General features: G+C 36.8%; 1 protein-coding gene across 2 annotated transcripts in view; it reads left to right on the plus strand.

Annotated features, from left to right (window-relative positions):
* Positions 1-27,325, plus strand: part of UACA (uveal autoantigen with coiled-coil domains and ankyrin repeats) — a 131,805-nt gene that overhangs the window by 95,817 nt on the left and 8,663 nt on the right. For both annotated transcript variants that reach the window (XM_084884932.1, XM_084884933.1), the window contains exons 6-17: positions 2,042-2,112; positions 2,217-2,323; positions 3,719-3,900; positions 7,338-7,375; positions 10,140-10,208; positions 11,319-11,426; positions 11,901-11,933; positions 12,474-12,572; positions 17,751-17,787; positions 20,440-20,492; positions 22,072-24,810; positions 26,471-26,623. In XM_084884932.1, the coding sequence (XP_084741058.1) occupies positions 2,042-2,112; positions 2,217-2,323; positions 3,719-3,900; positions 7,338-7,375; positions 10,140-10,208; positions 11,319-11,426; positions 11,901-11,933; positions 12,474-12,572; positions 17,751-17,787; positions 20,440-20,492; positions 22,072-24,810; positions 26,471-26,623 (3,689 nt within the window). The remainder of the gene's footprint in view (positions 1-2,041; positions 2,113-2,216; positions 2,324-3,718; positions 3,901-7,337; positions 7,376-10,139; positions 10,209-11,318; positions 11,427-11,900; positions 11,934-12,473; positions 12,573-17,750; positions 17,788-20,439; positions 20,493-22,071; positions 24,811-26,470; positions 26,624-27,325) is intronic.

The following is a 27,325-nucleotide window of genomic DNA, read 5'->3' on the forward strand; positions in this document are numbered from 1 at the left end:
AACTAAGTATAATACCATTATTATGATTAATGTATTTGAAAATGGTTTCAATGTCAATTAGTCAATGTTTAGTTTTTTCCAGTCTTTTTTATTTTTAGTTTATGCTTTTTTGAGGTGTAATTATATACAGAAATTGCACATAGTTAATACATAATTAATGTGATTATGGACTTTATATAAAAGACTTGCTCGATTAAAGATAAACAGAAATGAACATTTACTTGATATTCTTATACTAGAAGCCCGGTGATATTCACGCCTGGGTGAATGTGTGTGTCCTCAGCCCAGCCTTCACCCTCTCCAATTTGGGACCCCTTGAGATCAGGCCTAAATGGGTAATCAGACATATCTCTCACAATCCAGGACTGTTGACTCCCAACTACTTGCCTGCCTGCCTGATTGCCCCTGCTTCTGCCTGCCAGCCTGATCACCCCCTAACAACTCTCTTACCAGCCTGATTGATGCCTACCTGTTCCCCTGCTGGCCCGATTGCCCCTAACTGCCCTCCCCTGCAGGCCTGATTGCCCATAACTGCCCTCCCCTACAGGCCTGGTCGCCCCCAACTGCCCTCCCCTGCAGGCCTGGTCCCTCCCAACTTCCCTCCCCTGCTGACCATCTTGTGGTGGCCATTTTGTGTCTCCATGGGGGCGGCCATCTTGTGTATTGGCGTGATGGTCATTTTGCATATTACCTCTTTATTATATAGGATAGGTTTTGGTTTTATTCTATTGAATTCTACAAAAGAAATGAATGCTGGCTTTATCAGTAATTTTTGTACTAATAATCTAGACTTTTAAAAACTTCATGGGAAGTACAAACACAATCCTATTTAATGAAATTAGCAATAATTTTTTTTCCTAATTTAAATATGAACTATAGTATTGGCCAGAGAAGACACATCATACAATTTTATAATTTGTAGTAAAACGATACTGCTTTGTATCATTAAGGATAGACATTGCAGTCTCTGCTTTGGGAATGGAATATTAAATGTATGAGTCATACTTCACCATGGCTCTTTCATAAAAAAGTGAATATGATCCTATGTAATAAAGAGGGAATATGCTAATTGACCCTCATACCCTCACAAAGATGGCATTGCCCACAGCCAATAAGGAGGGAAGATGCTAATTGCCACACCCTCAAAGATGGTGGAACCCACAGCCACAAGATGGTGGTGCCCAATCCCCTCAGCCCACCCAGGACCAGCCTGAGGAACTATCAAATGACTGAACAAGCAGGCTGTGTGGGGTGACCAGGCCAGCAGGGGAATTATTGAGGGATAACTAAATGACTGAACAGCAGGCTGCATAGGGTGATCAGGCAGGCAGGGGTCACCAGGCTGGTGGGGGTGGGGGGCAGTTGGGGGCAACCAGTCTAGAGGGGGGTGGGGGGGAAGGCAGTTAGGGGCAACCAGGCCCGCAAGGATGGGACAGTTGGGGGCAATCAGGCCAGCACGCAGGGGCAGTGAGGGGCGATCAGGCCAGCAGGGGGGGCAGTTAGGGGTGACCAGGGAGGCAGGCAGGTGAGTGATTAGGAGCCAGCAGTCAAGGATTATGAGGAATGTCCAACTGCTGGTCTATACTGAGGGGTCCTGGATTAGAGAGGGTGCAGGCTGGACTGAGGAGACCCCATCCCCCTGTGTAGGAATTTCATGCACCAGGCCACAAGTTCTTTTATAAAAATTCATCTAACACTTCATGGGTCAAGCCAGTTAAAGCCAAGTTTAGAAACTTACTATAAATAGAAAATTTAAGTTTGATATTTATTATCTGTGTTTATCCTTAGGAGAGCAGTATATTCTTGTCTTCTACAAACATTGGTTGGTCCTAATAAATTATGTAATATTTATAATAAAAATTATTTTGTCTAACCCATTTTCAGACAGAAAATTGATGCTTATAATGCTAAACTGAGAGTGAACAATATGAAGCTTGTAACCTAGAAAATGAAGAATTTAACTCTTATATGGACCTAGCAAAACACCACATGTCTTAACAACACCTGTTCATTATTTATCATTCTCCTTTGTTCCTCAAAGCTATGGCAGACTGTCCTTCTAGCATACAGCTGCTTTGTGACCATGGGGCCTCGGTGAATGCCAAAGATGTAGTAAGTCAATTTATTGATATGTTTATTCTCATTTTAACTCATGTGTTCTAGCTTTTATGTTTTGGGTGATATGTTGTCTAATACTTATTTTTCTTGTTGTTTAGGATGGGCGGACACCACTTGTTCTAGCTACTCAGATGTGTAGGCCAACTATATGTCAACTGCTGATAGATAGAGGAGCGGATATTAATTCCAGAGACAAACAAAACAGGTAATTTTTTGTTTTTTATCACAGCTCCCCACATACCAGCTGCATACACAGTGATTCTGAAATTCTGCTGCTGTGATAGCCTTTCCATCCCTTTTGGTTCAGCCTTTCCTTGGAATTGGCACCATTTACTTTTCTTCAGAGTCTGCTGAAATTGGATGGAGAGGCACATAGGGGAAGATGACAAGTAAATGCAAAATATAAGCAATGATTAGGGCCTGTCTCCAGTCAAAGAAATCACAAAAAAAGGATCCCAATCATTTTAAGCTTTATGAAAATGTTTAATAAAATAGGCTCAAATAAGATTCAAGAAAGAACAATTAAAAATCAGATCTACAGTCTACTTTGTTGGTGAGTCTTTTGGTTCCTGGAGCTTGACATGTTCCAGTACTGATTTTCTCAAGGTGTTTTTTCTCCTCCTCCTCAGCAATAAAAATAGAGAATTGGGTACAATAATTTCTAGGATCCTTCTAAATTTGCATGATGATTTAATTATTTTGTTAAATTATTGCTATTTGCCGATACACTGTTAAGTGTTTAGTGCCATCTCTATGATGGCAGAATAAACCAGTAGTCCATGTTAATGGGATTAATTAAGGAAGGTTTATTTGAGTAGGCAAGTTTTAAAATTAGGTGTTGGATATGTGAAAGTCTCCAGGTAGGAAAAACAAGGCTCTTGTAAAAAATAATTGAGGAACAGGAATTTGGTTCTTGTTTTGTTTGGTGGAGAAGGGATTCATTGGGGAAGTTTGCTTTTTGTGGTTCAGTTCATGAAGGGACTTGAATAGTTTGGGCTTATTGTTGTAGGTTTTGAGCTGGTGGGGTGACAGTACCAGTTGTGGATGATGTCTCTGGTAATTTACTTGTAGGACATAGTAGGACAGGAATAAAGGGAGTTAGTTTGGGAGAAGTAGGTAACAAATGTATATAAACTGATAAAATACTTTTCCACAGTATATATAGAGCAAACTAAAGCACAAAGCAAATGTTTTTATAACTGCAGTGAAGTAAAAATATAAGATGAAAATGTAGAGTGAAATTTGAATCTTTAATAAGGATGACTTTTTTTTTTAAAATATATTTTATTGATTTTTTTACAGGAAGGAAGGGAAGAGAGAGAGAGCTAGAAACATCGATGAGAGAGAAACATCGACCAGCTGCCTCTTGCACACCCCCTACCGGGGATGTGCCCGCAACCCAGGTACATGCCTTTGACCGGAATCGAACCTGGGACCTTTCAGTTTGCAGACCGATGCTCTACCACTGAACCAAACTGGTTTCGGCAAGGATGACTTTTTAAAGTAGTGATTGTTCTTTTGAAATGGGGGCTCTGGAAGATTTCTAAAGTATTTTCTTAGATCTATCTCAAGGTTTTTTATTCTTCATCTTCCCTTTTAGAACTGCTCTCATGTTAGGTTGTGAATATGGTTGCAAAGATGCTGTAGAAGTCTTAATTAAAAATGGTGCTGATATAAACTTGCTGGATGCCCTTGGCCATGATAGTTCTTACTATGCAAGAATTGGTGACAATCTTGACATTCTAAACTTATTGAAGACTGCATCGGAAAATACCAACAAAGGTACCAGAAGTTTTCTCTAACTCGAAAAGTTCAGAATAATAAGGTGCAGCTGTTAAAGATTTAGGTGGTAGAACTGCAGTTTGTAAGAAGCAAAATATTCATTTCTGAGGCAATATGTGTTGCAAATATTGTTTAGTTTATCCGTAAATCCTACTATATTGTGGAATAATTTATGAACTGAGTATAAAGGTCAAATCAAGTGTTTTAGTTATATATATCAATATATTTGGGGGGGTGGAACTCTTAACTATTTTTTTTTTAATCTTTATTGTTCAGATTATTACAGGTGTTTCTCCTTTTTTTTCCCCCCATAGATCCCCTTCACCTGTTTCCCCACCCAACCCCAAGCCCTTACTGTCTTCATCCATAGGTGTAAGATTTTTGTCCAATCTCTTCCCACACCCCTCAAACCCTTTTCCCCCTGAGAATTGTCAGTCCATTCCTTTATGTAATCCATGTTGGTGGTGATGAACTCCTTTAGCTTTTTCTTGTCTGTGAAGTTCTTTATCTACCCTTCAATTCTGAATGATAGCTTTGCTGGGTAGAGTAATCTTGGTTGTAGGTGTTTGCTGTTCATCACTTTGAATATTTCTTGCCACTCCCTTCTGGCCAGCATAGTTTCTGTTGAGAAATCAGTATGTGTATTCCCCTGTAGGTAACTAACTGTTTTTTCTCTTGCTGCTTGTAAGATTCTTTCTTTGTCTTTTGCCCTTGGCATTATATTGTAATTATGATTTGTCTTGGTGTGGTTCTCTTTGGATTCCTGTGCATTTCCTGAAATTGTAAGTCTATTTCTTTCACCAGGTAGGGGAAGTTTTCTGTCATTATTTTTTCTAATATGTTTTCAATATTTGCTCTCTCTCTCTTCTGGCACCCCATAAATTAGGATATTGGTACGCTTAAAGTTGTCCAAGTGGCTCCTTACAGTATCTTATATTTTTGGGTTCTTTTTTCTTTTTGTTTTATTGGTTGGGTGTTTTTTGTTTCCTTATATTTCAGATCTTTGGTTTGATTCTTGGGGTACAAGTTGAGTTTCTGTATATTCTTTATTTCAGACAGTGTATGTTTAATTTCTAACTGGTCCTTTTACTTTTTTTGGCATTCTTGTTAAGGTCCCTAAAGGTCTCACTAAGCTTCCTGGATGTCTCATCAAGTTTCTCAGCAGTTTTTAGAAGATTCTTGAGTAACCTTATAAATGTGGTTTAGAACTCTATATCATCCAGTAGTTTGCTTTTTTCCATTGCCCCCTTTCTCAACATGCCTCTGTGTCTCCGCATTTTGGCTGCTTCCCTGTGTTGATGGAGTGGCTTTGTGTGGTAGGTGACCCACAGGGGCCAGTAGCTCAGCCTCCCCAATCACCCCAGGTGGACGGTCTTGGTACACCACTTTGTGGGCTGAGTCCAAAGTCTTGGTGTAGTTAAGCCTTGATTGCTGTTGGTATACTGGGAGGAATTGACCTCCAGGCCAATTGGCTGTGAGGACCCGCTGTGTATATAATGGAAGAACTGCTTCACTGGAGACACACTTATGGTGCAGGACTTGTTTCATTGGGGACTTTGGTGCTGACTGAGTCTGCCTCTTGAATATGTCACTTATGGATGTGAAGAGTTGAAATCTGATGTCTCACACTGACCTCTAGGTACACTGGCTCTGGATCTCCAATGGGATGCAGGTCATCCACTGTCTGAAGCCATCCTCCAGGAGCTATAACGAGAACTACAGTTTTCTCCTCTTTGGGGATTGGAGGTTTTGGAGCTGTCTGACCAGGGCTGCAGTTTGCTAGCTTAAGCTGTGATAGGGCAGGCCATTCATATGCAAAAGCCATTGCTTGGAGCTTGGGTATGTTTGTAGGTTATGCGGGACGGGGTCTCAGGGCATCATTACGCTAGGGCTTTGCAAACAGTGATGGCTGCCAGTCAGCCATATCTGCATCTCCGACCGCTTCCCCATGTCTCATGCCGCGCACCCCAGCGCAGTTAACAATTATTCCTGTGTGCAGCTCTGCTAGCAAGCCACTCTCACTTTCTGACCCAATAGCAGACAGTCCAGCTTCTCCCTGTAGGAGTTTGGGTCCCCCGAGTCTCCCCAGAAACTGGATTTCAGAGTAATCAGGAGCTTGTCTCCCTTCTGGTTGAAAAAAGCAATGCCCGCCGCCAGCCCAGGCCGCGTGCCACCATACCTCAGCTTTTCAGCACTTGTGCGTGTCTCAGTGCTCTTTTCTCTTTCCTTCTAGTTGTAGAATTTTCACTCAGCCAGCTTTCCCATGGTTCTGAGTGATAGTTTTGTCTTTTATTTGTACTTTTGAAATTGTGTGAGGCAGCAATTTAGGTTTTTACCTATGCTGCCATCTTGGAATTTCTCAAACTCTTAACTTTTATACTTATAATTTTAAAGAACCATTGTTCAAATCTGTATATAAAACATTCACTCAATATTTATTGCATACTTGTGCCAAGTATTTTTCTGTGCTTATTAAAGAGAAATTGGAAAATTCAGAAAAGTACAACAAATAAAATTAGTCACTCATGCTACTACATTGGAGCCTCTATTTACGTTTTAAGGCTTATCCTTGCACTCTTCTCCCTAGGCATGAAATTGAGGTCACCTGGAATGAACTGTAGATTACTATAAGTGTAATATATTTTATAGGCTTTTTCCTCATAAATATTTTTTATGATATGATTTTTAAAAAAATATATTTTATTGAGTTTTTAACAGAGGAAGAGAGAGGGACAGAGAGTTAGAAACATCGATAAGAGAGAAACATTGATCAACTGCCTCTTGCACACCCACTAGCGGGGATGTGCTCACAACCAAGGTACATGCCCTTGACCAGAATCGAACCTGGGACCTTTCAGTCCGCAGGCCGACGCTCTATCCACTGAGCCAAACTGGTTTCGGCTATGATATGATTTTTATTAATGTATAAAATTTCATCTGTTTAAGTTTAATTTAATTATGCAATTTTTTATAGGTGTAATTAAAGTTGTTTTATAACCATTTAGTGATTGTTCTTATGCATAATTATTTCAGCATATTTTTATTATAATCTTAGGATCAATTCCTGTAAATTGAATCATGGGGTTTCAGGGTATCCACATTTGTTTAAGCTTTGATTGCATACTGACAAATTGCTTTTCAATTAAGGAGTGTTTTGAATATTGCATTTTTCACCTATCTTCCCTCCCTACCATTGAATATTATCTACCTGGATATTGTCATAGCACAAAAACCTCAAAAACACACAGGTGTTTTTAGAGATGCCAAAACGATATTTCACTATTATTTGAACTGTAAAGTATTATGCATTAGAGGAAATTTAAATTTTATCAATAGTTTTTTTCATATGAACTCAATTGCATAGTTAGGGAATTCATATCCACCTGAGTTAACCTCCTGTTTCACTGTTTCTCTTCCTCATCTCTTTAAATCTTCAGGGAGAGAACTTTGGAAGAAAGGACCATCAATACAACAGGTAGATCTTAAGATTATACATAATTGTTTTGAGTTTAAATGGGTTCTTCTCTCTCTGCTCAGTTAATCATGCCCATATAAAACTTTAGTTATTAAGATCTGGAGGTTTTATCTAAATACTATCACTCAGCTTGAGATAATGGATTTTAATTACAATGAATATATCCAATGAGAAATAAGTAACCTCCTGATTGCTGACCTTCAACATCCAGCTCTTTGAAGTATGAGATACTGCACTTTGTTGAGATTAAGTGATGTATTTTAGCCTGGCAGGTCATAGCCAAGTTTTCCTATTCTCCCTTAATAACGGATCATGTGTTTACTGGTTTTGGCAAAATTCTTCCAACATAATAAGAAATGAAGAAAACAGAGCTCAAAATTCATTATATATTGTGATTTTAATAGTACTCTTAACATTTTGATTGCCTTCTCTCCTCTGTATTTAACTTAATGAGGGCTTTTCTTAAAAACACACACACAAAAAACAAACAAATAAACAAACAAACAAAAAAAAACAAAACAAACAAAAAAAACACCAGACATGAAATAATTCATACCTCTCACTAATTTTATTATCAAGTCACTATTTAATACTGGTTTTGTGATGTAGTCTCAGTAAGTGTCATCATTTTGCCCTAATCTCTTCGAGCTACAGTGGGGTTGGTTTGCGGCATTCTCTCCCTCTTGCTCAAAAGCTAGTGTAGGCAGCTTTCCTCTTCTGCTGGCTCTTTCCTTCCAGGCTTTCAGCTTTCCTCTAGTGAGAGGAACCTGAGCACTTCCAAACCCTGAAGAGAAAGTAATCAGGTACCTTCTGAGCAATTCTAATCATCATTCTGCATCATTTCTCTACCTCTCACCTGAATCTGAAAGCTATATTAAAGCATGTTTCCCATTTTTATCCATCAGAATTTAGTAATACATTCATGCATGGGTTATGTCTGCTGTCACTTTTCTTTTTCATCTGGAGCAACTGTGTCAACCTTCTCTCTTCTAAGTGGGGGATAGAGTGAAGTAATGTGTGCACTGTGGTGTCTGTACCAGCCATCTTACATAGAATTAAAAAAAAAATGATTTCTGAAATATACAGATTTTTAAAGAAATATTGAATGTTAATATGTGAATGATATTCTTCTTAGTGTTTATCTAAAAGAATACATGGGGTTAATATTCTGCTAGGAACTGTAAAACTCATTTACTTCCATTTTTATTAAATACATTAAAAATATATTCTGTAAATAGAATATATTCTAGTACTAAAGGGCATATAATCTCTGTTACCAAGAAGTTACAGGATAGTTTAAAAAAATAAAACTAAATTTCAGTTTGCTTAATTTGTAGAGATATTTGGAGAGCAACTGTTATATGCCAATTACTCTTCTAAGTAATGGGGAGATCATAGTGTTAAAGTTTCTGACTCATGTATAACTCTTAGCCTAGTGAGAGAGATGACTGATAGGTAGACAAGTATTTAGGATCATAGCAGATGCTTTGAAGAACAGTGGAACAGGGTATGAAGAGGGAGAGGCAGGGAATTGTTTTAGATTGTGTGGTCAGAGGCCTCTTCCAGGAAGTGACATTTGAGCAGAGATCTGAAGGAAGTGAAGAGGGAGCCATATGGCTCTGTTGAAGATGTCTCACTGAGAGAGGAAAAGGCAAATGCACACCCATGATGAAGATGCATGTTTAACAAGGCCAGAGTGACCAGAGTGATATGCACTTCATGGAGCAGGGCAGTTGACCAGGTGCCAGGTTATGAAAGGACACTCAGAAAGGGAAGGCAGGGAATGAAAGTGGTATGAGACTGGCCAGATTCCACATGAAAAACAGTCCTTTGGTAGAAGGACAGAGGCTAGAAATGTAGTTTGGGCCAAATTGTAATTACAGAAGTATTTTTTAGTGGGAACTTGTCCCTGTGAATCTAAATCCAAACTTGTTAGAACAATAGTTTAAACACTTGGTTAAATAAAACTCAATAAATGATATCAAACATTAAAAAAAATTATCTTACAGAATTAAAGCACTAGCTTTTTTTTTTTTTTTTTTTCCCCCCCCTTAGCTCTCAAATAGAAGAAATGCTATCTAAATTATTGTATTGTGTCAATTTAAAAATCAATTTGGGTGAAAAAAAAGGTAGTTGTTCTCTTGGTTAATAATTATGTTTTTATTAAATCAGATCTCTGAGCTGGAATAAGGTTTGAAAGCAGTAAGTGTACAAAAGAACACGTACCCAACCAAGTCACTAGAGATCTTTTATATAGCACTGGTCAGAGTATTGTCTGTCTTTTACTTACCAAGCCATTAGTATTTTATTTCATACCTGGTTATTTTATTTCATAGTGTTAAAGTGCTCACAGAAAGAAATAATTTCCATATTTTCTTTCAACATTATGTATCTCCTCCTTGTTTTAAAGTCTAAATTCTTTCTTTGGGAATGGTTAATGGTGTTTTTATGGCACAACTCTAGCTTTATGTCTGGTACAAAGTCTCTCACATTTGGGGGATTTTGGTTAAAACAAATCTTTAATAAGGATTTTAAATTGTATGTTTTATAGTATTTTAAAATTAATTTATTTAAAACCAGTATTCTTAAAGATGCTTTCCACTTGGAGTTTTAAATGTAAACACTGCTGCCTTGCATTATATACACCACAATTTAATGTTAGATAAACTGAAAATCACTACTTGGCTTTATTGCCTATTGAGGAAAATGTATATTTCTGTATTCTCATACTTGCTAACCTGTGTTCTCTTTTGTTTTACCAAAGCGAAATTTGACACACATGCTAGATGAAGTAAATATGAAGTCAAATCAGAGGGAGCACCAAAGCATTCAGGTAAAAAAAAAAAAACACGGGGGGGGGGGGGGGGGGCGGGGCGGGATTGGTAGCTTCTTTTGCAAAGAATTTCAATGTGGTTTTTTTTTTTGTAGTAGATTGGGTGGGGAGACGGAACAAAAATGGGGGGAAATGAATGAGGGAAGCAAAGGTAGCTTGCAGGTTTTGTGATTCTATTTTCTTATCCAGTTCCTTTTGAAAGAATTGACTTTTGATATGAAAGTTTGGGTCAGTATTATCTACAGAAAGTATTGCTTTAATATAGAATAGGAAGCAAATAATTTAACAGCTTCACATAATTTTTTGTTCATTTAAATATATCTTGGGCCTAAATCATAAATTGCTATTTATTTTAATTAATTAATTATAGTGATAAAATTATGGTTGTTAATGTAAATAAATAAAATTTGAACTTCTTCTGAAAGTATTTTTATATTGATTATGAAAAATAATTTTGTTAATGACATAACACTTTTTACCTCTGCCTTGCCCCACACCCGGGACCCAGAATTTCCTCCTCTGACTGGTCACAAGCTCCCGGGACCCAGGCTTCCCTTCCTCTGGCTGGCCACAGGCACCCAGAACCCAAGCCGGTTTTGCCCAGGCTAGCTGCAGCTGCAGGGGATTGTGGGTGGGTGGCTTCACCCAAGACCGTGGGGTGGGTGGCTTGTCCCTCTCCCAGGGCACAGCCTGGCTGGTCCCCATTCCTCTCTTTCTAGCTCATTTGTGCCTGGCTAGTCCCCATTCCTCTCTCCCCAGTGTTGAGTGTCTGAGCAGTTCTGGCAGGAGAAAGTGAGGGTGTGATGACCATTTGCATATTAACTCTTTATTATATAGGATATTGAATAAAAGAGAAAAATTCTTTCATAAGAATTGCTCTTTTGCCAAAACCGGTTTGACTCAGTGAATAGAGTGTCAGCCTACGGACTAAAGGGTAGGACCAGTAGGGAATGTGGAGGAGGCAGCTGATCGATGTTTCTCTCTCATCGATGTTTCTAACTCTCTATCCTTCTTCCTTCCTCTCTGTAAAAAAATCAATAAAATATATTTTTTTTAAAAAGAATTGCTCTTTTAAGGTTGGTCTAGCACTTACTGTCTTTACTATTTAAGGATCTGCAGATTGAAAATGGAGATTTGAAAGAAAGGTTGAGAAAAATTCAGCAAGAACAGAGAATATTATTGGATAAAGTCAATGGTTTACAGCTACAACTAAATGAGGTAAATAATCTGCATAATAAAAAATCCAAAACTATTTTTCTATCAGTAATTATCATTGGTAATAAATTATTAATAATTGCCTATCACATCAAGTCAGGGTGCTGGGTGCTGAGGAAACTAAAATCGGGTTCACTGGGACCTTTACATGAAACTTTTAATGACTGATATAAGAACAGAGAATACTGTTTGTATGTAGTAGTAACAAACAACTGAACTATTAGGGCTGTTGTATTGGAGAGGAAGAAGTAAATGTGAGAAGGAAGAACAAGTAGGTGTTGATAGTTGTAGTTTATGAATAGTTAATGAACAGAGTGAGAAGAGTGACGGACATCTCAAACAGCAGACAGTAAGGTTGGGCATCCTTGTTCCATTCTTAGACATGTGCCAATTCTTTTAAAAGATATTTGCCAAGCTCAAGTTTTTTCAAATAAACTGTAAAAAATGAAAATACATTTATCCTTTTTTTTAATTTAGGAAGTAATGGTTGCTGATGATCTGGAAAGTGAGGTAGGAGGATAAACTTTACTTTAAAACTGCAATGTTATATAACTTGAAGATGATACTTCAGTATAGGTTTAAGTCATGAATTGAGATGGAGGACCAGGATTTTATTTCTGTTTATTGCTCAAAGGGAAAAACAGAACTTACATGTGACCATAAAAGTATGTTTTAAATATAGTGGCATGGATTATCATTGACATTTTGTTGTTAATGTCTCTGAATATCTCATTTTCTGTGAAGCTTTCATGAAAAGATATGAAATTCAAAACATTTTAAAGGAAATAAGATTTAAGACAAACAGAAATTTGAAATTTTCATAATATTGTTTGTATATATTATATATATATATTTTTATCAATAGTATATTTTAGAAATGTCAACTCTACTAATAGTTATAAATCTACCAGGCTAGAGAATTCATAAACTACAGTACTCAAAGTAATTCTAATTCATGTTTCCTAAAACATATTTTTAACCCAGTTTCAAGCACAGTGTGATTTTGTTCTGTTTTTTTTTCTTTTCTTTTTTTTTTCCTTTCCATTTCAGAAAGAAAAGCTGAAGTCCCTTTTGGTGGCTAAAGAAAAGCAACATGAAGAAAGTTTGAGAGCTATTGAGGCTCTGAAAAATAGATATAAATATTTTGAGGTATAGAAAGCTTAAATTATTTCATATAACTCATAATGGGTAGTGTTAAAGGACTTGGCGTTAGACTTGAATTTGTATTATTCTTTTCTTTATATTTTATATTATTAAAAATTTCTGAGGTTATTACATTTTGACAAAATTGTAGTAATTATGCCTTTTTCCAGAGTTGTAAAGGTTAAATGAGATCTTTGAAATTGACTAGCATATAACAGACATTTAGTTCAGTTCTAGTTTCTCCTCATTTCCATGCTAACCATTTAAAGACTTTATAAATTTGCCTATAAATTTGCAATGATTATGATAGCAATAATAACAAAGTATCATATGAATGAAATGTGGTATTAAGATTATCTCAGAAAAAAATGTGTAGATATGTGGATTAAATAGAACACATTGTTTGTTGAAGAATAGGGTGTTAAAAAGGCTAGATCACATACTTGTCTTTGGTTAGATCAGTTAACTTTTAGTTTCTGCAAGGCCATGTGTTTTTTTTTAAGACTTTTTATTGAAATATAAAAAGCACACATGATCAAGTGTATAAGTTGAAGAATTTTTACAAATTCTTGGGATCAAGAAAAAGCATTATCAGTATTCAAAAGCCTCCTCACACTTGTGGAATGCATCAAGGGTGACCACTCTTCTGACTTAACTACATATATTCATTTTGCAAAGTCATAAAATATATCACTGGGGTTCACTGAGAAGGTGACTTACTTAGTATGAATCTTCATCTTTATTGGGGAATATAGCTCCAAAGAGCATAGCAAAGGTAATTTTTTTCTTTGTTTCTTTGTTAAAAAAAAATATTACTTTATATTAGTTTCAGACATGGAGCAAAGTGGTTAGACAGTTATATAATTTACGAAGTGATCCCCCTGATAATTCAAATACCCACCTAGTACCATACATAATTATTACAATATTATTGACTTATGCTGTCCTTTACATCCCCATGAATATTTTGTAGTTACCAATTTATAATCACCCTTTTCACTCTGCTTCCCCACTGGAACCATTAGTTTGTTTTCTGCATCTATGACTGTTTCTGTTTTGTTTATTTGTTCTCTATAATCCACATACAAGAGAAATCATTTGGTATTTGTCTTTCTCTGTCTAACTTATTTCACTTAGCACAATACTTTTTAGTTCCATCCATATTTGTCATAGACAGTAAGATTTCATCCTTTTTTATAACCAAGTCATATTTCATTGTACATATGTACTACATCGTCTTTATCCCCTCCTCTACTGGTACTGATGGGCACTTGGGTTGCTTTCAGGTCTTTGCTATTGTAAATAATGCTGCAGTGAACATAGGAGTGCATATATCTTTTCAAATTAGTGATTTAGGTTTCTTTGGACATATAACCAGAAGTGGAATTGATGGGTCATAAGGTAGTTCTATTTTTAATTTTTTTTAGGATTCTTCATGCTTCTTTCATAGTAGCTGCAACAGTCTGCATTCTTACCAAGAGTGCATGAGGGTTCCCTTTTTTCCATGTTCTCACCAACATTTGTTGTTTGTTGATTTATTGATGATAGCCATTCTGACAGCTATGATATCTCATTGTGGTTTTAATTTTTATTTATCTTCTGATTAGTGACATGGAACATCTTTTCATATGTCTCACTTTGGAGAATTACCTATTCAGGTCCCCTGCCCATTTTTTAAATAGATTGAGGGTTTTTGTGAGTGTGAGGGGATTTAGTGTTAAGTTACAATATATAAGTTCTTTATCAATTTTGGGTATTAACCCCTTATCAGATGTATCATTGGCTAATATCTTCTTCCATTCAGTTGCTTGTCTTTTCAATTCTTTGATGGTTACCTTTGCTGTGAAAACCCATTTTAATTTGATGTAGTCCCATTTCTTTATTTTTCTTCTGTTTCCCTTACCTAGGGAGATGTATAAGTATTGCTAAGAGAAATGTCAGAGATTTTACTGCCCATATTTTTTTCTAGGAGTTTTATGGTTTTGAGTCTTACATTTAAATCTCTAATCTATTTTGAGTTTATTCTTGTATCTGGTACAAGAAAGGGGTCCAATTTTATTTTTTATTTTTATTTTTTGCATGTATCTGTCCCATTTTCCCAACTCCATTTTTTTGAATAGGCTGTCTGTATGTTCTTGCCTCCATTTATTGAATAGTCCTCATTGTATATTCTTGCCTCCTTTCCATATATTAGTTGACTATGTAGGCATGGGTTTATTTCTGGCCTCTCTATTCTATTTCTTTGATCTATGTGTCTGTTTTTATAGCAGTACCATGCTTATTTGATTATTATAGTCTTGTGTAATTTGATACCAGTTACCACATCACCTTCAACTTTCTTCTTCTTTCTCAAGATTACCATAGCAATTCGGTTTCTTTTGTGGTTCTATGTAAATTTTTGGATTATTTTTTATAGTTCTGTGAAAAATGCCATTAGTAATATTTTCATGGGGATTGCATTGAATCTATAAATAGCTTTAAATGGTATGGTCATTTTAATGATGTTAATTTTTCCTTTCTATTAACACAATATATACTTCCATTTATTTGTATTTTCTTCAATTTCGTTTAAACTTTTTTTTTTTAAATATATTTTTATTTATTTTTTACAATCAATAAAAGGGAGAGGGATAGAGAGCTAGAAATGTCGATGAGAGAGAAACATCGACCAGCTGCCTCTTGCACACCCCCTACCAGGGATGTGCCCGCAACCAACGTACATGCCCCTGACCGGAATCGAACCTAGGACCTTGCAGTCCGCAGACCGACGCTCTACCACTGAGCCAAACCGGTTTCGGCTCGTTTAAACTTTTGAGTACTGGTCTTTTACCCCCTTGGTTAACTTTATTTCTAAGTATTTTATTTTTTTGGTGCAGTTGTAAGTGGGATTTTCTTAAGTTCTCTTTCTGATAGTTCATTATTGGTAAATAAAAATGCAGCCAATTTCTAAATATTTATTTTTGTCTTGCTACTTTACTGAATCATTTATCAGTTCTGGTAGTTTCTTGAAGGAATCTTTAGGGTTATCTATATATAGTTTAATTTCATGTTCAGATAATGAAAGTTTTATTTCTTCCTTTCTAATTTGGGTGTCTTTCCAATTTATTTATTTATTGTCTGACTAGGACTTCTAGTACTATGCTGAATAAAAGTAATGAAAGTGGACATCTCTGTCTTATTCCTTATCTTAAGGAAAATACTTTTAGCTTTTCTCCATTGAATATGATGTTAACTGTGGGTTTGTCATACATGGTCTTTATTATATTGAGGTATGTTTTCTCTTTTCCCACTATGGTGAGAACTTTTATCATAAAAGGATGCTAAATTTTATCAAATTCTTTTTCTGCTTTTATTGATATGACCATGTGATTTTTATCCTTCATCTTGGTTATGAAGAGTATCATGTTAATTGATTTGCAATTATTGAACCAACCTTGCATCCCAGAAACAAATCCCACCGGTAATGGTGTATGATCTTTTTTGTATATTGCTGGATATGATATGCTAATATATTATTGAGGATTTTTGCATCTCTGTTCATCAGGTATATTGTCTTATAATTTTTTTGTAATGTCTTTGGTTTAGAATCAGGATAATAATGGCTTCATAAAATGAGCTTGGGAGTCTTTCTGTCTCTTGAATTTTTTTGGAATAGTTTAAGAAGGGTAGGTGTTAATTCTTCTTTCAGTGTTTGGTAAATTCAAATGTGAAGTCATTTGGGGACTTTTTTGGGATTTTTTATAATTATTATTGACTTGATTTTATTGGTTGTAATCGGTCTGTTCAGATTTTCTGTTTTTTCTTGATTCAGTCTGGGAAGATGGTTTTGTTTTTTTTTAATTTAAAGATTTCTTCCAGATTGTCTAGTTTGTAGGAATATAATTGTTCATACTATTTTCTTATAATCCTTTATATTTCTGTGGTATCAGTTGTAACTTCTCATTTCTGATTTTATTTAGTTCTCTCCTTTTTCTTGATGAGTCTGATGAATGGTTTATCAATTTTGTTTATCTTCTCAAAGAACCAGCTCTTGGTTACATTAATCTTTTGTGTTGTTTTTGAGACTTAACTTTGTTTATTTACACTCAGATCTTTATTATTTCCTTCCTTCTGCTCACTTTGGGATTTCTTCATTCTTTTTCTAGTTTCTTTAAATGGAAGGTTAGGTTGTTTATTTGACATTATTCTTGATTCTTGAGGTAGACCTGTATTGCTATGAATTACCCTCTTAGGACTCGCTGCCTATTTGATTGGGCGATCTAAAGTTGGTAGGGATGAAGTTGTTGATATTTTATTATATTTACGTTTCTTTTTATCCTTATTTTTAAAGAAGTCCCTTTAACATATCTTGTAATACTTGTTTCTCTCTCTCTCTCAAAAAATCAATAAACATCCTCGGGTGAGATTAAAAAAAGAACCATTTTTATTGTGATCTCATATATCAGAGTTTGACCTATAGTTATTAGTATAATACATACAAATATACCAACATGAACTACATTTGCGTTTCTTCACTCTTGAAGGTATAATTTTTAAAATTTTTATGTTAGATTCTTAGATAATTTGGCTTACTTGAAAAAAGGAACAATCCTAATATATTTTGATTCTGAGTATCTTAAGTTTCTTTATTTTTCTTTTCCTATTGCATTGATGGGTTAATACTGAGTGTACGTCTTTGCCTTAATTTCATTTCCTGCTATCTGTCTCCTTTTGCCTTCAAAAGTAATGGGTATTCTATAAATTCTGAAAGAAGAAGTAACATTAATATTTCACAGTTAATGAGGTAGGATTCCCTTCCTGCTCCCAACAGTGTTAAAATAATATTGTGCAAATGTGACATTTCCTTCTTTAGAGGAAAAGAAGCAGCAAAAATATGCATTGAAAGTTGTTTTAATTCATTTGAAGCTCACTTTTGTTGTTGTTGTTGAGCAATACAGTTTTTCCTTGAAATACTTTGCTACTTTTATTAAAATGCTTAGTGAAATAGTTCATTCCCAACCTATCTCTCTAATTGTTACTAGTGCTGTGTCTTTGTGTTTCTAGTACAATAATACTCAGGAGAAACAAGGAATGTTGAAAATGTGGTTTTAGTGACTACATGGTTTAGAGCTAAAATAGATATAAAATATAACAAAATGAAGAAGTATTCACCTAAAATGTTTTAATTTATACTTTTGATTTCAGAGTGATCATGTAGGATCAGGAAGTCATTTCAGTAACCGTAAGTATAAAAATGTAGATTATTATTACATTTCATCCAGTTTGAAAAAGAAGAATGCTTATGCCTATTTATTTTATCTAACTATATATTCCACTCCTGCCGCTAAACGTCATCCAACTACCTGTGTGTTATATCTCAACACCTGGAACTGTTATAGCCACTAACATAAAACCTGATCATCTTTGAAGCTCTAACTTTCCTTAGCCCCTGTTTTAAAAACTGTATATAATACAAATAACCAAATTTGCTTTGTTGGTTAATAGACATTTATCTTGTGATATTTGGGATTTGTTTTTTATGGAAGTAAACATAGTTTTTTGATTTGGAGAAATCTTTGAATATAGTCCCAATGCAGGTAATTTTAAAATTAGTTAGAAGTTTCATAATAATTACTTATCTTAAGACTATAATTAATCTTCACTTTTATGTATTGTTTTTCAATTTTAAACAGTTTCTCTAGAATTTCTATTTTTTGCTTCCCATTGAATATTAACATTTATCTTGTAAATTGCAAGAACATATTTATTTTGATATGATTAAGATACATATTTTATTATAATTACTAGAGGTCCGGTGCACAAATTTGTGCATGGGTGGGACCCCTCAGCTTGGCTGGAGATTGGGGCCGATTGGGGTATCTCACCTAGTCCCAATTGGGGCCAGTCTATTGGGCTGGCCCAGCTGTGGGGAGGGTCCATGGGAGCACACTGACCACCAGGGGGAAGCTCCTGCATTGAGTGTCTGTCCCCTGGTGGTCAGTGTGTGTCATAGTGACTAGTTGACTGGTTATTCGGATGACCAGTCATAACAGTTGCTTAGGCTTTTATATATATAAATGTAGTTTATTTAGTCAACACTATACACACACACACACACACACACACACACACACACACACTAGAGGCCTGGTGCACGAAATTCATGCACGGGGGGGTGGGGGGGAGGTGGCGGGGTCCCTCAGCCAAGCCAGCCTCTCCAATCTGGGACCCCTCGAGGAATGTTGACATCCCTCTCACAATCCAGGACTGCTGGCTCCCAACTGCTCACCTGCCTGCCTTCCTGATTGCCCCTAACTGATTCTGCCTGTTAGCCTGATCACCCCTAATCACTCCCCTGCCAGCCTGATTGATGCCTAACTGTTCCCCTACCAGCCTGTTTGCCCCTAACTGCCCTCCCCTGCAGGCCTAGTCACCCCTAACTGCCCTCCCCTGCAGGCCTGGTCACCCCCAACTGCTCTCCCCTACAGGTCTGGGTCTCTTCCAACTGCCCTTCCATGCAGGCCTGGTCACCCCCAACATCCCTCCTCTACTGGCTTGGTTACCCCTAACTACCCTCCCCTGCAGGCTTGATCACCCCCAATTGCCCTCCCTTGCAGGCCTGGTTCCTCCCAACTGCCCTCTCCTATTGGCCATCTTGTGGTGGCCATCTTGTGTCCACATCAGGGCAGGATCTTTGACCACATGGGGGCAGCCATCTTGTGTGTTGGATTGATGGTCAATCTGCATATTACTCTTTTATTATATAGGATAGAGACCTAGTGCATGGGTGGGAGTCCTGAAGCTTGTTTGCCCTGAAGGGTGTCCTTGATCAGGGTGGGGGCTCCCTTAGGGTGTGGGGCGGCCTGGGCGAGGGGCCTGTGGTGGTTTGCAGGCCTGCCATGTCCCCCAGTGACACAAGTGTAGGCTCTGGTATCTGGGTTTATTTATCTTCCTCAATTGAAACTTTGTAGCCTGGGGCGGAGTCAAGCCTTCTGCTTGCTCTGTGGCCGCAGCCATTTCTGTTGGGACTTACGTATGAATCTTCTATAATTAAAACTTTGTATCCTTAAGCAGAGGCCTTGGCCAGCAAGGGCAGGTGGAAATCTTAGCTTCCTCCATCGCTGGGGGCAACCCTAGCCTCCTGCTCTTTCCAGTTCCTTGGCTGGTGCCATTTCTGTTTGGATTTATATATCTTCTATCATTTAAACTTTGTAGCCTTGTGTGGAGGCCTAGGTGGCAACAGCAGGCAGAAAGCTTGGCTTCCTCCATTGCTGGGGAAACCCAAGCCTCCCTCCTGCTCTCTGTGGCCGTAGCCATCTTGGTTTGATTTATTTGCATATTCGCTCCTGATTGGCTGGTGGGTATGGCTTGTGGGTGTAGCAGAGTGGTGGTAATTTGCATATCACTCTTTTATTAGATAGTATGTACATATATATATGTGTATACCTATACAAATGTATATCTAACTGACTTCAGAGAAGAAGAGAGAGGGAGAAAGATATAGAAATATCAGTGATGGGAAAGAATCACTGATTGGCTACCTCCTTCATGCCCCCACACTGGGCATCAAACCTGCAACCCCGGCATGTGCTCTGACTGGAAATCAAACCTGGACCTCCTGCTTCATAGGACAACATTCAACCACTGAGCCACCCTGGTGGGGCACAGTGTTTTATGTTTCTAAAAGGGAACTTGTTATCTATTCAGAAGAATATGGATACTTCACTTGTGTACAAGGTAAAATATGAATATTTTAGAACAAGGATAATGTTATACTGTAACTCATGCTTCTCTTTTGTTTGAAAAATAGAGGAGAGATAATAACTCCTAATTAATACTTAGCCTACTTTGGTATGGATAATGAAGTTCATATTATTTATTTGGATTTATTTAGGAAAAGAAGATATGATTCTTAAACAAGGTCAAATGTACATGACAGACTCACAGGTAATACTATTTTTTAATTTAAAAATTTATTAAAATATGTCAGCCTTTTATAAAAGAGAACAACTTGTATATTTACCAAGAATATATGCTTTGGCTATGGTTTTCATTGTAAAAAAGTAAGTTGTTCTTGGCATTCTTAATTTTAATGTAAGTAGATATTGCTGTTTCTGGTGCCCCCTAGTGTGTTTTTGATGATAGTGGCTTAAATGAGAAATTTGAATTACAACTTCATGGTCTTTACAGTAAGCCTCAATTACAGCAGATGGTTAACTCTTCATATCTTCCCATAAAGAGGGGAAGACGGGTATGAATAATTAAAGTCTTTTGTTTTGAATTTGCATTATAATTTTCCTTGCTTTCAAAAATGCTGTTTTAGAAATTCTCCTCAAAACAAATAAAGCTTCCACAAAGAAACTGATAAATATTTGAGCTTCAAAGGCCTTTTTTCATGCCTTCATCTGTGGACAGAGTGAATTAGTGTACATGATGTCTATGATCATTTTAGATCTCTCTAAGATTCTAAGTTGAGAGAATGCTATTAGTCAACTGAGTAGTACTGAAAAAGATTAGGCAATATTTAACCGTAATGAAATAAGTATGGAAATTATGAAACTGTGTAAATAACTTCTTGGTAAATTATCGTAGTCTCAGTCTAAAAGTAATTGGTAAATTGAATAAGGAGAAGAAAACTAAGACTGAAAAATTATTTCATATTGTTAATTTTCTTCTTGATCCAGAGGAAGGCAGTGTAGATTGAAATAACAATACTAAAATAGTGGAATGTACTCATAGCACAGCACTTTTATCAATGAATTAATAGTTGTAATGCGTCCTTATTGTAATTGGTTGTATGAGAAAAAATACAAATAAATTTAATCTTTCATGATTATATATTTTAATATTTATGAACTGTTTTACTGAGTTTAATTATGTTTCTTTTTTAATAGAGTGAACAAGATGCCAATCAAATTTTATAGTAAGATTATATGCAAAGTACTAATTTATCTCTTATTTCAGAGAAGAAAACTTGTGGGGTTTTTTGGGGGTCGATTAACATCATTCTCTTGACCACTCTCACAATAGCTGAGTTTATTTTGATGGTATTTTTATTACTTAAGAACTTTACATTGCAATTAACAATGAGTGTACTCAGAAGTCAGATACTTTATTAGAAGTTAAATAATATCACTTTTTTTCAAGGGTTCTGATGGATTCAGATTTGAAGTTCTAAGCATATTATATGCCATAAAACATAGCAGTAATAAATGTGTTTTGTCTGAGTTGATATTCATGTGTGGGGTAGGTATTGTGAATGGAGAAAGAGAAAACAGTCTCCAGAGGCCACAACTTTTTCTTTGTTCTGCTAGAAGTACATTTAGGTGAATAGACTTTTCAAAATGTCACTATGTAAGTGTGTATTAGGAAATCATACCCAGAATTGTTTTTTTAATTTACAAATCAGTCCTATATATTTCCAAAATACTAGTCTGAAACCCTTTGACTACTGATGATGTGGGTACTTTACAAGTATCTTCTTTAGGCTTTTGTGATTGATGTCTTTTTGTTTTCCTTTTTTTAGTGTACTTCCCCAGGTGTGCCACCTCATATGCAAAGCAGATCTATGTCACGACCACTGGAGCTGTCCTTACCCAATCAAACTTTATATTCTGAAAACGAAATTTTAAAGAAAGAGTTAGAAGCAATGAGAACTTTCTGTGAATCAGCAAAACAGGACCGACTCAAGCTCCAAAATGAACTGGCTCACAAAGTGGCAGAGTGCAAAGCATTAGCATTAGAATGTGAAAGGGTCAAGGAGGATTCAGATGAACAGATAAAGCAATTAGAAGACGCATTAAAAGATGTGCAGAAGAGAATGTATGAGTCAGAAGGGAAAGTTAAACAAATGCAGACTCATTTTCTTGCTCTTAAAGAGCACCTTACAAGTGAAGCAGCTTCAGGGAATCACAGACTAATGGAGGAATTGAAGGATCAGTTGAAAGACATGAAAGCAAAGTATGAAGGTGCTTCAGCAGAAGTGGGAAAATTAAGGAACCAAATCAAACAAAATGAGATGTTAGTAGAAGAGTTTAAGCAGGATGAAGGCAAGCTGGTAGAGGAAAATAAGCGACTGCAGAAGGAATTCAGTATGTGTGAAATGGAGCGAGAGAAGAAAGGGAGAAGGGTCACAGAGATGGAAGGCCAATTAAAAGAACTGTTAGCAAAGTTGGCCCTTTCCATTCCAAAAGAAAAATTTGAAAACATGAAAAGCTTATTATTGAATGAAGTAAATGAGAAGGCAAAAAAATTAGTTGATATGGAAAGAGAATATGAAAAATCACTTAGTGAAATTAAACAGTTAAAGCAAGAACTTGAGAATTTTAAGGCTAAGATTTCTCAGCAGGTCAAACCAGAGGAACATGAGCAGCTCAAGAGCAGATTAGAACAAAAGTCAGGAGAACTTGGGAAGAAGGTCACTGAGTTAATATCCAAGAATCAGACCTTACAAAAGGAAATTGAAAAGGCTTACCTGGATAATAAGCTCCTCAACCAACAAGTACACAATTTAACAACTGAAATGAAAAATCATTACATTCCTTTAAAAGTAAGTGAAGAAATGAAAAAGTCATATAATGTAATTATTGATGATTTGAATAAAAAGCTTTTAGATGTAACAGAAAAATACACAGAAAAGAAGTTGGAAATGGAGAAATTGCTGATGGAAAATGACAGTTTAAATAAAAATGTTAACCACCTGGAAACTATGTTCATACCTCCTGAGAAACATGAAAAAGAGATGATGACTCTGAAGTCCAATATTGTTGAACTTAAAAAACAGCTATCTGAACTTAATAAGAAATATGGTGAAGACCAAGAGAAAGTATATTCACTCATGACTGAAAACACCAACTTGAAAAAGACTATGAGCAATCAGTATGTACCAGTTAAAACTCATGAAGAAATTAAAACTGCATTAAGTAGCACATTAGATAAAACTAACAGAGAATTGTTAGATGTGAAGAAAAAATATGAACATGTAAATAAAGAACTTGTGAAAATAAAAGATGAGAATGAAATATTAAGAAGAAACCTGGAAAACACTCAGAACCAAATGAAAGCTGAGTACATCAGCCTAAGAGAGCATGAGGAAAAAGTGAGTGCTGTCAGTAAGAGCATGAGAAAGGTACAGGAGAATAGTGCAGAAATACTGGCCAACTACAAGAAAGGCCAAGAAGAGATTGTGACATTGCATGCTGAAATTGAAGCCCAGAAAAAGGAACTTGACACGATACAAGAATGTATTAAAGTAAAATATGCTCCAATTGCCAGCTTTGAAGAGTGTGAGAAAAAATTTAAGGCAATAGAGAAAGAACTAAAAGAACAGTTATCAGAGCAGACACAAAAGTATAATGTCAGGGACGAAGAGACCAAGAAGTGCAAACAAGAGAATGACAAGTTAAAGGAGGAGCTTTTCACTCTTCAGAAGGATTTAAGGGATAAGAATGTTCTCATTGAGAATTCTCATGAAATGGAAAGAGCATTAAGCAGAAAAACAGAAGAGTTGAACAGACAGTTAAAAGACCTGTTACAGAAATACACAGAGGTAAAGAATGAGAAGGAGAAGCTAGTAGAAGAAAATGCCAAACAGACTTCTGACATCCTCACAGCACAGACACTTCTGCAAAAACAATATGTTCCATCGGAACAGGTAGAGGCCCTGGAAAAATCTCTTAATGGCACAATTGAGACTCTAAGGGAAGAATTAAAGAATAAGCAAAAGTGTTATGAGAAAGAGCAGCAGACAGTGACCAAGTTGCATCAGTTGCTGGAAAACCAAAAGAATTCTTCAGTTGCCCTGGCCAAGCATTTGCAGATGAAGGAAGCATTTGAGAAAGAAGTTGGAATTATAAAAGCTACCTTGCGAACCAAGGAAGAAGAAAACCGAAACAAAACTGAAGAAATCTCCAAACTTCAGTCAGAGATTCAGAACAGTAAACAAGCATTTAAAAAATTAGAGACAAGAGAGGTAGTGGATATGTCTAAATATAAAGCAACAAAAAGTGATTTGGAGACACAGATTTCCAACTTAAATGAAAAGTTGGCCAAACTGAATAGAAAGTATGAAGATATATGTGAGGAGGTTTTACATGCCAAAAAGAAGGAACTATCTGCAAAAGGTGATAAAGAATTACTACATTTTAGCATTGAGCAAGAAATCAAGGATCAGCAGGAGCGATGCGATAAGTCCTTATCAACAATCACAGAGTTGCAGACAAGAATACAGGAATCTGCTAAGCAAATTGAAGCAAAAGATAATAAGGTAGGCCCTGAGTCATCTTCGTGGCTTTGCATTGGAAACCCCAGAGCAGAATAGAGCACTATTTTAGCATCCTACAGACAGGTTTACAGAAGCATAGTGACCATTAAATGCCACCTTTCTGTTTGACTACTGGTGTGCAAAAAAAATTTCAGAATTGGAAAAAAAAGTATGAAAAGCATTTTGTATTTTGTTTCCTCAGCTGGTACAGCTAAGAATTGAGGAAATATGGGGAGATTTAAGGTTCACATACCTCACAATGAATCCAGTGGGTTTGGGGTACCTGAAGAACGGTGAGGAGGGGAGGGAAAAAGCTATGTTTCTGGCCTGTGAGAAACCAAAAACTCTGGGGAATACCCCAAACTTAATCTTGGCATTCACCCGTATCAGTATGTCAAGCCCTCCAGTTGGCTGTACATTCTGTCCCTATATCTTTCTATAGACTGGTTCCCTTGCCCAGAATGTGCTGCCCTCCTTTGTACTGAGTCAAATTCTGTTAATTCCTTAATCCTCGTGTCAGCACTTGTCCTCCTTCCCAATTCCTTCCCTGTCCAATCTAGTCCACAGTAAGCTCTTCCTCTTCCAAAATACATGTTTTGTTTTGGCTTTGCCATCCTCTTAAAACATATATGTTACAATGTCAAAATTATGTGGTTGATCTTCCCAACCAGTTTTTAAGAGGAAAAACTGTAATTTACCTTTTCTTCTTATCATTCTCATGTTATAATTTTCATGATAGATGCTCAACCATATTTGTAGAACTGAGAGTTGCATGAAGTGTTTACTATGAAGATGAGAAATCAGGGAGACTGAATGCAGTTTTATTAGTTCAACAAATTATTGTTAAATGCCTTGTGCATGCCAGGTGCTATGCTTAGAGTTAGGGACACAGCGGAGTGAAAGTAGACACAGCCCCAGCCCTCCTCAGTGTAGAGATTTAGATACTGACATCTCTGCTCAGATGACCCAGACTTTAAATGGTTAATGGAAGGTAGTTGTGAATATAATTATATATCATTATAATAGCAAGTTATTAATATCTAGTTATAATTGTTGCCATTAATTAAGCATGTGCTATGTACCAGGCATATCTTTATGATAGAATTTGATTTTATTTTTAACTATAAAAAAATTTCCTTTTCACTGTTAATGAAATTAAAGCTTAGAAAAAGAAAGGAAATGATCCAAGCTCACACAGCTAATAAACATCAGACCTAATTTAAAGGCTTAAAGCCTATGCTCTTCCCATTCTAAACAACCTCCCTATTTTTTCCCTTTCTAAGACAAAGTAGTCTAAAATCGTATGTTTTTAAAAGGAACAGGACACATAAATTAATGCTAGATATACAAGAGCCATATTTTTTTTTTTTTTACTTTTCAACTTTGTTGGAGAGAACCTCCTCTACCTTTCTATATTTCAAATGACCTGGAATATAGTCTATTTGACTTCATAGGTACTTACATGTTATTTAAGAATAAGACTCGGGTCACACTCAAATATATACCCATATTCATTCTTAATTTTGTAATGCTTTTGTAAGGAATTTCTGAGAAAAAAATAATTCAAGAAATTAAATGTTATATATACTGTGTGAAAATGTTCATTGTAAATGAGTAATACATGTTTTTCCCACAACCTTTTTCTTTTTTTTTTTTTTATAAGATAACTGAGCTACTTAATGATGTAGAAAGACTAAAACAGGCCCTTAATGGCCTTTCACAGCTCACCTATACGAGTGGGAGTCCCAGCAAGAGACAGAGCCAGCTGATTGACACTCTGCAGCACCAAGTGTGGTCCCTGCAGCAGCAGCTCACTGTGAGTACCCCAGGCCAGCATGGCTTCATGCTTGTCCTATCTAATAAAAAAGTAATATGCAAATTGACCATCACTCCAACACCCAAGATGGCCGCTCCCATGTGGTCAAAGATGGATGCCACAAAATGCCCAGCAGGGAAGGCAGTTATGGGAAATCAGGCTAGCAGGAGAGGGCAATTAAGGGGGACCACGCCTGCAGGGGAGGGCAGTTGTGGGGGATCAGGCCTTCAGGGGAGGACAGTTGGAGTGGAGGGCAGGCTGCAGGGGAGGGCAGTTGGGGGGGAAATCAGGCCTGCAGGGGGAAGGCATTTGGGGGGAACCAGGCCTGCAGGGGAAGGCACTTGGTGGGGAGCATGACTGCAGGGGAGGGCAGTAGAGGGAGGGCAATCAAGCTGGCAGAGGAGACAGTTAAGGGAAATTGGGCCAGCAGGGGAGCAGTTCATTGTCGATTAGGCTGGCAGGGGAGGGAAGTTAGGGGCAAACAGGCTGTCAGGGGAGCAGTTAAGCATTAATCAGGCTGGCAGCAGAGTGGTTAGGGGGTGATCAGGCTGGCAGGCAGAGGTGGTTAGGGGCAATCAGGAAGGCAGGCAGGCAAGCAGTTGGAAGCCAGCAGTCCTGTATTGTGAGAGGGATCCCAAATTGGAGAGGGTGAAGGCTGGGTTGAGGGCCTCTAGTTTGTTTATAAAAGCTTATTTAGAAATC

The sequence above is a fragment of the Pipistrellus hanaki genome (assembly GCF_964339955.1).
Source record: "Pipistrellus hanaki genome assembly, chromosome: 1".
In the NCBI taxonomy this organism is placed as follows: domain Eukaryota; kingdom Metazoa; phylum Chordata; class Mammalia; order Chiroptera; family Vespertilionidae; genus Pipistrellus; species Pipistrellus hanaki.